Genomic DNA, 13,464 nt, shown 5'->3' with positions numbered 1-13,464 from the left:
GTCATTTTTCAAAATAACAGGCCCTGAGAGCCTGCAGAGTCCCAGCTTCAGGCTTGAAGCAACAGTGAGGAATTCACGTCACAGTGAATGGCAGGCCCCAAGTCTGAACCCAGGTGCACTGGACTCAGAGCCTACAGGCCCCACGATACTGCTAAGCACTTCTGAAGCCACCTATCTATCCCTGGGGCGCCAATCAAACCATCACAGGCCTGAATTCCATTCTGCTACTGTAAGCTCTGTGACCACGACCAGAAGACTCTAATTCCTGGGGTCTCGATCTCCCTTTCAGGAAAGCAATCGTTGAAATCTTAGGGTTGTTGCAATGACCCCTACAACTCACACAGGTCAAGCAAGTGAATGGGCCTGGCATACAGCGCATGCCCTTTGTCTCAGTTTCCTCATCTGTAAAATGATACTCCTAGTAATTGCTTCTTGGAACTGATTATTAGGATTAAATGTGCGTGTAAGTAATATGCTTCTAGAATAGCACCTGGTACACAGTAATGCTTAATTATTGCTTTGCCTTCAGCTCTTTCTGGAATAAAGTACGGGTAAAAATCAAATCAACCAAGCAAATCTCTGAGCCTATCCCCTGTTTAAGAGGTGCACTTGGCTTTGAGGTCCAAAACCCCAGACCACGTGGCTGCTCTAATTTCCCAGGCCCTAATCTGTTTCTGGCTCCTAATGATGCAGCCGGTAATAGGATTGTGGCTTCCCTCTGGGGCAGCCATGCAGGCCATGGCCATGGGGCTGTTGACCAGTGCTTAGCAACTGCTCCCCCAGCCTGCCGAGCAGCCAGAGCCCCTGGCTGGGACCCTGTGACCCCGGCTGGCTTCACATGCATGGAATGGTACCGTGCCCTGGGCCAGCAGGCTGGGCTCACCATGGTGCCAGGTGCCATCCTGGCACGAGGGAAGGACGTGTGCAAGAGAAATGGACTACTCATCCTGTCTGTGCTGTCTGTCACCGTGGGCTGCCTTCTCGGCTTCTTCCTGAGGACCCGTCGCCTCTCACCACAGGTCAGCCACCCCAGAGCTTCTCAGGGTCCCTGCCGAGGAGGAGTATGTGGGCCTGAGGGATCTGGGAATCATAGTCCCACTCTGTGGCTCCCTAGTGACATGAGAGTGGAGGAGTCACTTTGCCTTTCTGAGTCTCAGTCTTCTTATCTGTAGCAAGGGTGTGATGAAACACTGTGGGGCTAGAGTGAGAGCTGGTAAAATGGCAGGGGAAGTAGTTACAGACAGCATCACCGGGTGAGCAAGAGGACAGGGCATCTCATTCGAATAAGCACAGGGTGAAGACGCATGGGAGCGGGGAGAACGGGGTCTCAGAAGACCGCAAAGCAGGCATCAGAGAACACCTCCCACAGTAGCTCAGATGGAGAGAGACCAGGAAGTGTATCCTGAGCAGAAGGAAGAGCTGGAGCGAGACACGGGGCCATAAAAGACCTGGGCATGTGTGGAGCAGACCGTTCACGGCAGCAGGGGGACATACCCCCAGAGGCAAGGGATAGAGCCCAGGGGCCCTCAGGGGCCTGGCCCCACAGCGCAAGGCTCTGGGAAGGGGAGTGAAATGATCAGATCTCAGTTTGGAGAGATCACTCTGGTGCAGAGTGCAGGATGAGGAAGTCGTGAGCCAGGCAAGGGTCAGGCGAAGAGGTATTTACAGGGGTGAGACCTGACAGCAGGATGAACAGGGCCCATGTGGGACCTGTTTCCAGAAAAGGAACCCTCAGGATGTGGGGGTGCATTGGCTATGGGGCTGGGAAGCAGCGCAGGCCCCTGGGGTTCCGGCCTGTGTAACCACAAGGGTGGCGATGCCTTGTCTGAGCAAGAGTCCCTTTCCCTCTCAGCACCCATCTCCCACAGGACAGGGAGGGACACTCGTATGGCACTGGAGAAAACATGATTCTGACCCTTGTAAAACAGTAAGGGAGACTTCATTCAGGACTACTGGGATAGGTGTCAAGACCATGGACTAAGGGAGAGAGATCAGGCTCAAGTCTGAACACAACAAAGACAGCTGGGGCTTAGAGACAGGGAACATAGTGAGGGGCCAACTGAGAGAGCATTGCTAAGAGGAGACAGGGAGGGTAGAGGGATTCTTGCCGAAGGTAGAGAGGGGTCATTCTCACTAAATGAACATAGCAGGATGTTTGCTCTAACTGAACCAGGAAGGCCAAAGACAAGACCTAACGATGAGGCCTGGCCAAAATGAGGGCCCCAGGCGGCCAGTGTCATGTCTCTTTGAGGAGAGAGTCTTCGTCAATGGGCTTCAGGGATATCCTCTATTTCACAAGCCTCCTCTTCCTGAAGCTCCCCAATACCAAAGATGACCTACCTGGGGCTAAAGCGTCAGACTTCATCTTCCGGGAAAAGGGAAACACCCCCTCCCTGAAAACTGAGCCCCTATTTCCAGACTAACACTGTTAAGCCACTCTCAGCTATTAAGAGAGGGACTTAGACTCTAGAGGCTGCAGAGCCTTGAACTTGGTCTCTACTCATAAGCGGCTGTGTGGCCTTTGGCAAAATCCTCTCTCCTTTCTGAGCCTCATTCTCCTTGTCTGGGGTGGGGGCACCATATGTCTGCTGGAACTGTCAGGAGCATAAACAAGGGCTCAGCAGTTCCTGGCCTCCAGCAGCGCTGAGTAGCTGGTACTTGACTCCTCCCTCATCTGACTGTCCAAGGCCTACCTGTGTCGAGAGTCATCTCATATTCCATACCTTACAAAAATTCTCCCATTCCTGCCTCCATCTGAAATAATGCTCTTTTCCCTCGCTCACATCACACTCAGCCTTCCCCTGTAACCAGCTGCCAGCTGTGCCGCTCTGGAGCCTTTTGTGCAGGTGTCTGGAGCTCCTGGCAGATTTTGACTTGCTGAACATCACATGGGCTTTCATGAGCCAAAATGTGAGTCTAGCTCAGGCTTGTCGCAGAGCGAGCCCTCGCCTCTTTGCTGAATTAAACGCAACAACACAAACAATCTGCAATCTACTTTCTTTAATTTCCCTGAGCAATGACAAATACATTTCCTGCAGGAAGATTATTTTGTGAAAACAAATTGGAATGCTTTTTACTAAAAGCCAAGCTCATCTGGGGCCTCCTTTGCCAAAGCTGCCTGCCCCATCTGCTTGGAAATGCAAATGTGTTCCGGTCTGGATTAACCTGCCAGATAAACTGAAGAAAGGCTGTGGAGTCTTAGAGAAGTTACTTGGCAAGAACTGGCTTTCTCAGCATCCTACTTGGAAATCCAGGAGTTGTTTCTGTGATCTCCGCCTGTGACTCAGAAACTAAACCCTTCTTATTTTGCAAGCTTATGCAACAGGCAAAAGTCATAAACAATTTGCAAAATGGAAGCACATCCTACTTGTGAAAAGAACTTACAAGAGCACAGATTTTTGGAACTAGTAGCTCATGAAAAAATATAGATAATTTTGAGGGGCCCCCTAAGTCGGGAGGCTTAGTCAGTTAAGTGTCTAACTCTTGATTTCAGCTCAGGTCATGATCTCGGGGTTGTAAGATCAAGCCCCATGTGAGCCTGCTTGGGATTCTCTCTCTCCCTCTCCTTCTGCCCCTCCCCCTCCCATGCTCGTGCATGCATGCTCTCTGCCTCTCCAAAAATAAATAAATGAATAAAAACAGAGATCATTTTGAGAATTCCAGTTAAACCATGGTAAATTTACAGTTGCATCCATTTTCCTTTATTTCCTGGAATTCCACTAAAATTATACTTATGGGATTTTTTAAAAGATATAAGCTCGCAAGAGAACATAAAAGGAGACAACGGAGAAAAGAAGTTGAGGGAGTACGATAAATTAGGCAAGATGGCAAGTGGATAGAGTTGAATGATCTCACTTAGTAGAGCACAGAAAGCTGAAGCCTGTGTCTATAGAAGTAGATGCCATGTCAGTTTGGCTTGGAAAACTCCAGAAAGTTTCTGCACTTGAAAGTGCAAAGAGCTGCAGGAGACCAGGTGAAGCCAGGAGGTGAAATCAGGGGCATTGGTTGGAATTTTGTAACTGGAGCAGTAAAGCCTGTCAGTCTGCTCCAGTCCATGTAATCAGGGCGCTCCTCACCCACCCTCTCACTCACCCTACCTGCTTGTGTCTCACAGAGAAGCCTGACAGGGAAATCGGTCCACCTGTGTGCGTTGGGGGAGGGGAAGTGATGAAGCACATGGGTCCCGCAAATGACTGGGCATCTGCACTGCAGTGTGGGATCCCTGTAAGACTACCATCAGCTGGGCTTAGGCACACCCTCAGCCCCTAGTGGAGGTGAGAAGAGACTTCTCACTGAGCCTCGGAAAAAAGATCTCCTCCCCCATCCCACAAATCAGACTGTCCCCCATCACCTGTCCTCAAGGAGCCATCACCTGACGATTTCCATTCATGCACACGTAAGTTCAGTGCCTCACACTTACATACGAGGAGAAAGCCAAAGGCAAAGCTTCTAACAGAAAGACAGGGACTAAAGAAACAGAAAAGAGGGTCTCTAATGAAGCAGAGACAATGCAGGAAATAGAAGAAAAATTTTAAAATCTTGCCTTAAGTTCTTCAGAGATGTAAGAGAAGATACAGTGACCATAAAACAGAACAGGATGCAAAAAGAAGGAACAATCTGAGAACAAGAAAGAATTTTTAGAAATTAAAAATCGATGAGGCAAGATAAACATGTCAGTAGCTAGGATAAAGTTGCAGAAATCTCCCAGAAAGTAAAACAAAACGAGATGAAAATAGAAGAAAATCAGAGATGTCCAACATGCTCTCTAGTATGTATGGGTTTTTGAGAGAGCTAACAGAAAAAATGGAGAGAAAATTTCACAGAGCCTATAAGAAAGTTCTCAGAATTGAAATGTATGCACAGCACTATGAATTTTGTTTTTAAAAGAAAGAAGAAAATCTCAGGCGGTGGTACATCACCATGAAAATTATAGAAAACTGGAAATTAACAGAAAATCCTTCAGTGGTTCTGAGGGAATGAAACAAGTCTCCACTAAGGGATAGAAAGAATGGCTCCAAACATACACAGCACTGGAATCCAGAAGACAAAGGGAAATGCCTTTGAAATTTGGAGGGAAAATTCTTTCAAACTAAGAATCTTATACACGGCCAGACTACTATCCGAGGTGAGGGGAGGATGGATAAAGGCATTTTTGCTCAAAAGTTCCTCTCCCATTCATCCTTATTTCATAAAGATTTCTGGAGCACTGGAAATGATAGTAGAATGGGAAAGGAGGCCTGATTTCTGGGCTTCCACTGTCACCGCTAAGTCCTGTCTTTTGGCTCAGCTGAACTAGAAGATCTTTAAAACCCCTTCTCAGCACCAAAACTATAGGAGTTGGGGCTTTCCAAAGCATCAAACCATTAACCAAGTGTTTAGCTCCGGTGGAAGGAAGGAAGGAAGGGAGAGAGGGAGGGAGAAAAGAGGGTTGCAAGTACAAAAATTTAACTTGGATGGTGCTTGAAAGTCCCTGTACCAGCCTCACCCACAACATTACCCTCGGAAAAGTAGCCTCAAGCTAGGTTTGCCAGAAATAGCAAGACTGAGTTAAATTAAATTTAAAAATTTAAAAACCACACACTCAGTTAAATTTGCATTTCAGTTGTTGTTCATCTAAAATTCAAAGTCAGCTGGGCTTAGGGGCCCTTCTACTTCACTGTCGGGTTCTGGTCCTGGGACTCTGGAGACAGCTGATGGGGGAAGGGGACACAGACTTAGCCCCCCCAATCCAAGGCCCCATGGGTAGGATGAACCTAGCGGCCTGTGCAGAAGTTGAATGCCAAGAACTTGGCGGGTAAGGGCTCTCTGTTGAGTGGTGTCCCACCCACTCCAACCGATGTGCTCTCCTTCAGCATTTTCCATGGGCACACAGCAAGGGGCTGGCAGGGACCCGGCGTGGTGTTGGGGATAACCGCACCCATGGGTGTACCCCTTGCAGAAGGAGGCACAAACTCAAAAAGGCCATGCTCTGTCTCTGAGTCAGTCTCCTCACACACCGAGCTGAGCAGTCTTGGGTGCAGGAGCGGGGCTGCATTCATTCTGGGGTGCCCAGCATGAGGCCTGCCCAGCCTGGGCTGAGAAAATGTGTGAACGGTCTCTAGCCCTGCCCTCCTGCCACTGACCATCTGCTGCAGGAGACGCACGTGCACCGCGAACAGGCGGGCCGACCGAGCAGATGTCAGGGAGAGCCGCCACTTACCGCCATTACAGAGCCTTTACTCCCATCCCATCTGCCAGGTGCTTTCTGTGCCTCCTCACACTGAAGCCTCCAAAGGCTCCTACCAAGAAGTTGCAACCCTTACGTGAAGATGAGAAAAACTCAGAGAGGCTGAGTAACTTGCTTAAGGCTACACAGCTAGTTACAGGAGGTCAAGATTAGAATCCAAGTCTGTTTGGCTCCCCAGCCGTGGCTTCCTCCATGTCCTTGTGTTCCCAAGGAGTGCACGGGTGAAACAGTGCTCGGAGACTGTAAGCAGCCTCCTATACCCCTGCTCTTGCTGTATTTTCAGGAAATTAGTTACTTCCAGTTTCCTGGGGAGCTCCTGATGCGGATGCTGAAGATGCTGATCCTACCACTGGTGGTCTCCAGGTGAGGAAGGGGCAGGGGTTTGGGCGGTTGGGGCTGGGAGGGGAGAAGGTCCTGTGCCAATGGGGGGGGGGTACACACTCCTGCTGTGGGTGGCTGGCCTGGGGCGATGGGCCCTGGGAATAGCGTGCCTGTGGGGTCCCTGTGGTCATTAGGTGGAGGCCCGGGCTGCTGGGGCATCAGGGCACCACTGATTTCAGGCCCATTCAATGGACTTTTTTGTGACTTAAACAAGTGATTTGGTGTCGGGGGACGTGACCCGACTCCCAGGTGACTCAGGGCCTGGGACGGGTACGGCATCCCAGAGAGGCTGTTTATGGTGAATGCGCAGAGCATGGGGGAAAGACAACTTTGGAGACACTCCGGAGATGATATCCGGGCTCAGCTGGGCAAACTAGGACAGGTGCCCAGACTCCTCTGAGCTTCAGTTTCCTGGTCTGCAAAATGAGAACCTTAACAACTACTTTAAAGGGTGATTGCGAGGACTGCCCCTGGCTACGCATACTTGTATGTGCTAGATGTTGGGGAGGGACTGGGTTCTTGCTCAAGCAGGAAAGACCTTGTGTGCCGGGCGAAAGAAATCACACTTGACTCACTGGGGGAGGGCCACTGGAAATCAGTGAAGATCACCTATCCCCTATCACTGCCATGCTGGGTGACCTGGAGCCAGACCTTGCCCCTCTCTGTGTAATGAGCTGGCAGCTCCAGATGGTGTCTGAGAGCCCTTCTTTGCTCTGAGGCTGTGGGTTTGGAATCCTCACCTCCCAGGACTTCTGTGCATGGAGGGACATGAACACACCTCTCTGAGTCCCCTCTGTGTGCTGGTTGGGGGTAGGGGGTTCTGTCTCCTGGGGTGAGGTCATCGGATTCCCCACTACTGAGCAGTGAGCCAGCTCCTCCCCACCTTTCCCTCCAGCTGTACCCTCTGCTCCCCCATCAGGGTGGCGGGGGGGCTTTGTCAAGTTCAGTTCAGTCTCCTACAGGCAGCATTTATGTCTCTCAGGACTCAGCCTCCCAAGGATCTTGCGGAAAGGCTGCCTCCCTCCCTCTAAAAGCTTTCCTGAACTCCTCAATCCACTCTAGCTCTTGTCTCCTCTTTATGCATCTTTTGAGTCATTCACGGAGTCAGTGAAGGTCACCAGTAGCTTCCATGTTGCTAAATCCAAGGACACTCAGTTCCTGCTCTGCATGACCTCTCTCCACACAGCTGATGCACTCAACAGAGCAGCTGATCCCCGTTTCCCTCTGGAATTCCTCCTCCCAGCTGTTGCCTGTTCTCTGCCCCTCCATCCCAGGCTCTCTTCCTCTGCTTTTCAGAGCTCCTCTCGTCCATCCTCGAGGCTTTGAAGTACCCCCTGCAAGCCCGACACTCCCAAGTACTCCCAGGTCTCTCGTCTGACCCCCACACTCAAATTACCTATTTGACATAGCCTCTGGATGCTTAACAGGAGTCTCCAATCTGTGCAGCCAGCCCGTGATTTTACCCCACAAACCATTTCCTTCTGCTTTCTGCTGGTCCATAAACAGCAGCTCCATCCACCCAGTTCTTCACGCCTCCCTGCTAATTATTCCCTTCCCACTCCCACCACCAGCCTGTCCATCAGTGGCTGCGGCTGGTTCTTCCCCCCAAATCCAACCCAGCTTCCTCCCCATTGCACAGGTCCAGACTCCACGGTCACCTGACCAGGCTCCCTGCTCCGTTCCTGTTCCCCTCCCACCTGCTCCACACCCCGTGGTCAGAACCACCTCCTGAAAAGTCACCTGGGCTGTGCTATCCATTAACCCAAAACCATCCATGGCTGCCACGGCATTTCCAACAAACCCTTTCACTCTTCCCCTGATCGCCAAGGCCCTGCCCGATCCACCCCTGCCAGCACCCCACTTTATCCAGGCCTCACTCACTCCAGTCCCACGGGCCTTGAAGACCAGACCAACCCCTCCCCCATCTTGGGGTCTCCACAAGGCTGTTCCTTCTGCCTGCAACTCGCTTCCCCGCACCCTACATCTCTTCCTCCTTCTCTTCTCTTAGATGGCCACCTCCACGTCCCTGCCTCAGAAGGGCCTGCTCATCCCCCCAGCAGCACCTTCGCTGGGTCTCACCAAGCCCCACTCCTTTCCATGCACGACACTTACCGCATGTTGTCATCCTGTTTGGACTCACATGGCCCCGTGTTTCTTTAATTCCCAAAAGGACTGCAAATGCTGTAGAGGCGGAGGTCGTACTCTCCACCTAGCCGAGTGCCCGGCACAGAGTGGGTACTCCTTAACACCTATCAGGTGAATTCTCGAACGGATTCAACAATCATGCCCCGTGGGCTCCGGGCACTTGGCCCTGATGTGGGCACTGTGGATACAGAGACGCCTGAGGGTCAGTCACTGAGGAGCTCACAGCCTGGGAGGGAGACAGATGAGAAAACACAAGGTTACAAGACAACTGAACAAGTGTGTTGGTGGTGGAAGCACAGGATTCTCTTTTTTCCTCCCCTTTTCTCACTTTTATTATAATATTAAGCACGGTACTTCTGCTAGGCGGCTTTACTGACCTTGACCACTGACATTCCTTACTGCCTGGGCGTCAAGTCTTACTCAGAACCCAAACACCTCAGAGGCAGAAGCCCTGGCATGGGCGTGGACTCACACAGACCTGGGTTCCTGCCCTGGCCCTGCCATTGCCTGGCTCTGTGACCCTGGCAAGTCATTTAACTTGTCAAAAAGTCCTGGAGTCAGGGGTGGCTTGATGGCTAATTGGTTGAGTGACCGACTCTTGACTCAGCTCAGGTCTTCATCTCAGGGTTGTGGGTTCAAGCCTCATGATAGTCTCCACACTGGGTGTGGAAACTACTTAATAAAAAAAAAAAAAAAAAATCCCTGGAATCAGAATCAGAGGCCTGGGTCAGTGACTTGCTTCCTCCAGAGATTATCACGTGATCTTAACTAAGGTACCCTCACTGTGGGCCTTGGTTTACCCAGCTTACCTAGTGACTAAGGGCCTGTCCAGCTCTCCAAATCCTGGCTGTCAGAGGCCCAGTCTTTCTCCACTAGACAAAAGTGCATTCTCTGCACTGGGAACGGAATGTGGTATTAACTTGAGAGAAGACAGTGTGTGTTCACACATTTCCTTTGTTTATTATACAGTTTGGGCTGGTGCAGAGTGGTTGTGTCACTGAAAAACGGAAGTGCTTTCACAGTTTCCTACACAGGGAGAATTAAACCTTCTTGGGGGAAAAATTGACACATTTCTAAGCCCCAGCCCCTCCATCCCTGAACATGTCTTCCTCTGGCTTCAGCTGGTCTGCGATCCATCCATCTATCCATTGGGCGCCCACAGCTCCCTGAGCTCTTGCTCCTGGCCAGTTCAGGGCTGGTGATCCGAGTCCTCAGGGGGCAGCCCTCAGGGGGTCATTGCTTAGGACAGAGCAAAATCAGCAGAGCTGCTCTGACCATTCAGATGTCAGACTTCACACTGGGCTGACTAAACCGGAACTGCCAAAGGGGAACAAGTAGGGGTTTGCTTTAAAATTCCACGTGTGTTCGAGTGGTTAAACAAAACAACACAAAAAACCCTCCTGTCTGGGGATCAAGCCTTCTGGCCGGAGAGCTAAAGAGCTTGGCAGAAGGCTGCTGCTCTGCAGGACCCAGGGGCTCTGCGCTGTACCCCCAGGAGACAGGGCTTGTTCTGCCTGGTAACTGCTCCAGGGCAGGAGCCTGGGATAGAGCTCCCCGCATCCAGCTCTCTGCCCAGCGGGAAGTCTGCTTCTCTCTCTCCCTCTGTGCTCTCCCCCCATCTCTCTCTCAAATAAATAATTGCTCCAGGGCAGTGAAAGGATAAGGATTAAGGCACATTTGCTTCCGGTTCCAATAACCCGCAATTCTGGGCCCCGAAGCCTAGCACCCATAATGCCAGATGTTCCCACCTCTTTCCCAGCAGCAATGCCACCCTGTCCCTTCGCCAAGTCTCTGCAACCAGGCGGTTTCCTCCTTAGTCCCTAAGCATGCCATGTGCTTTTCTTCCTTCATGCCTTTGCTCAGGTCGTTCCTCCTTCCACGAATGCCCTCTCCTCTTCCTAATTAAAGTGCCCTCGCTGTGTTCAAGATCTAGCTCAAGGTTCTGTCTGAAGTTCTCCCAGATCTTCATTTATTGATAACTATCTACGATGACCTGTCTCCCCCGTGGATACTGCTCATACCCCAGAAGTACTCAGTACTGTCTGTGAAATGAATTCACAGTCACTGCTGGCATAGCACATGACGGTGTACAGACCCCCCCCTTTTTTTTTTTGCATAGTAGTGACATAGAAATAAATCAGCATTCCTGTCTGGACTAGCCACTCCTACTGCTGAATCCATTCCAAGCCAGCACCTGGCCTGAGCCCCCTCCTCAGACGGGCACGCCACGGCCCAGCTGAGTGCAAGCTGCCGTTGGCCAGTTGTGGCTTCGTACTTCACAGAGAGGGCGGTGGGCCCTCGGTACTGGCCGGCATGGTTGAAAACCTGCAGGAGACTGCCGGGGAGCAGCTGGGGCTTTGAAGTCCCTCCCTGGAGGTCTGAACCTGACCAAGTCTCTCAGCATCTGAGCCTTAGTAACCTGCCCTGTATAATGGGGAGACACCCACCTCCCTTCTGAGAATGAAATAAGATAATGTCCTTGGAGCGCCCAGCAGAGCCCCTGTTACAGGATGAATATCAGCTGTTTTTTCTGACTCATGAAAGGTTCACCAGGCTTCTCCGAGGCCCAGAGATGTTTCACGAAACCCTCCACCTGGGTTTGAGCTCTCAGCAGGCAACCCCCTCGAGTGACCTCTTCCTTCTTCATGCTTTTACTCAGCACCTGTCCTCATCACTTCCTCTGGGAAGCCTCTCTGTGCTCCGGCGCACTTGGGAACATGGATACACCCGCACACCTGTGTTCGTGGCAGCCTCAGCAGGCACACAGACAAGGCACCATGTGTGTCCACGTGACATTCACGTGTCGCCCTTGCCCAGAGTCATTCCAGGTGAGATGGTTGTCACGGTCGCCTCATTCTCCAGGAATTCCTAGAGCCTCTTGCTTTCCTCTGCCTTCACATTCCTGCAACTAGTCAGGGGACAGCCTTTGCCAGTCTCCTGTTCACACACAGATCCCTTGCTTCGAACCGTGCACAAATTTAGTAATTTCACTGACAGTTGGGGGCAAGATCACAGGGAAGGATCATATTGAGAAGTGTAAGCCCTTCGGCCATCTCTTGGTTCTCTCTCTGTGTATATTAGTTATCTATTACTTGGGAACAATTACCACAAACTTAGCCATTAATTATCTACCACTTTCCAGGGGTCGGGAGCCCAGGCATAGCTCAGCTGGATCCTCTGCTCAGGCTCTCATGAGGCTTGAATGAGGTCTCAGTTGAAGCATTCGCAGAGCTGTGTTCTCATCTGAAGGCAGAGCCAGGGAAGCATCTATTTCCAAGTTCATCTGGGTCACTGGCAGAAGTCATTTCCTTGTGGCTATTTGTCTGAGGACCCAGCTTCTTAATAGCTGTCAGCTGTAGGCCATCCTCAGGTCCTAGAGGCTACCAGCGGTTCCCGGCCTTCTGGCTCTCTTCAAAGGTGATTTCCAACATGGCTTTTGGCTTCATCAAGGCCAAGAGGAGGATCCCTCACTCTCCAATCTGCTGAGACAGTCTCACATAACATAATCATGGGGGTGATGTCCCATCACCTTTGCCATGTCCTCTTAGTTAGAAGCAAGTCACAGATCCCACCAACCCTTAAGGAGAGAGATGATACAAGGGTGCAGATCATCGCGAGGCGGGGCGGTCAACATAGGGTGTATCCATCTCTTTCCTCACCTTCCTTCTCTCTCCCCCTATTCTACGACCAGCCAGAAATCCTGTCCTCCTTGGCTTTCAAAAGCCGCCTCGACTCCTGCCCTGTTCCTGGAGTAGGGTGGGGTGGAGGTGCTGCTCATGTCTGGTCCACATGGCTCATCAAGGAATTTCTTCTAAATAGAGACAATGCTCTTATCATAAAAAGAATTCTGAAGAAAATGAATTCCTCTGTCTCTTACAAGACATCACAGGGCCTGCTCTGTCGTAGGTATCTAATAAATGCGTATTAAATGAGTAGAGCAGTGGAGGAGCAGCTGGGGCAGAATTCAGGGGAGTTTCGTGACCAACATTTGAACTGACCCTTGGAGGATGCTCTGGAGTTGCCTTTTAAAGATGTTTTTGTACTTTAAAAAATTCTATAATTATAAACATTTTAGAGAATTGAGAAAAATGATCCTTCTGTCATCCCACAATCCGAATTCTGCCACTGTTATCTTTGCTCTTATCCTTCTTAGTAGTGAATCACCAGGCTCAGGGTGTAATCCTTGGCTGACTGACTCAGAAGTTCACCCTCATCTGAGCCCCTGAGCTGTGAGGCCAGTCCTTGGATGCTGGCAAGGGACAATGAAACAGACAAAATGACAGTTTATTCATTCACAAAGATAAACACAATTACACAGGTGCACACAGTCTCAGGCCGGAGCATTTTCCCCTGCAGGCTTACCAGTTGGGGATCCCACAGGCTCTGCATGGTCTGGTTCAAGTCAGCACAGGACCCCCTGCTCTGGCTCCCAGATGCTGGAAGTACCCTGTCATTGTTCTTAAAGCAGCCTCAGTCATGCCCTGAGCTTGGTTCCTTGGAATTGAGCTCTGATCCCGTTTCCCTCCTGTTGGGTTAGCCCTGGGGGCTTTTAGCACCAGCAGATCTCGGTCATAGGTACCCTAGTATACCCTGACCCTAACTTCAAATTGCAGGGACCAGGGAGTGGGATCTTAGTCTCTTTTCTCTCAGAAGGCCCCTGAGCCTCTCATGCAAACTGAGGCACTTTTCATAACTCTGCATGCGGATCTTAA

General features: G+C 50.9%; 1 protein-coding gene across 2 annotated transcripts in view; it reads left to right on the top strand.

Annotated features, from left to right (window-relative positions):
- Positions 1 to 869: 869 nt before the first annotated feature.
- SLC1A7 (solute carrier family 1 member 7) overlaps positions 870 to 13,464 on the top strand; it is a 43,585-nt gene continuing 30,990 nt past the window's right edge. Inside the window, exons 1-2 of one of the 2 annotated variants that reach the window (XM_059376624.1) lie at positions 870 to 1,019; positions 6,510 to 6,589. In XM_059376624.1, coding sequence (XP_059232607.1) covers positions 885 to 1,019; positions 6,510 to 6,589 — 215 coding nt within the window. In that variant the 5' untranslated portion in view covers positions 870 to 884. The remainder of the gene's footprint in view (positions 1,020 to 6,509; positions 6,590 to 13,464) is intronic. The other variant, XM_059376626.1, reaches the window with a different exon arrangement.

This window comes from Mustela nigripes, chromosome 14, assembly GCF_022355385.1.
Source record: "Mustela nigripes isolate SB6536 chromosome 14, MUSNIG.SB6536, whole genome shotgun sequence".
Lineage (NCBI taxonomy): Eukaryota > Metazoa > Chordata > Mammalia > Carnivora > Mustelidae > Mustela > Mustela nigripes.
This window is presented reverse-complemented; position numbering and strand designations above follow the sequence as displayed.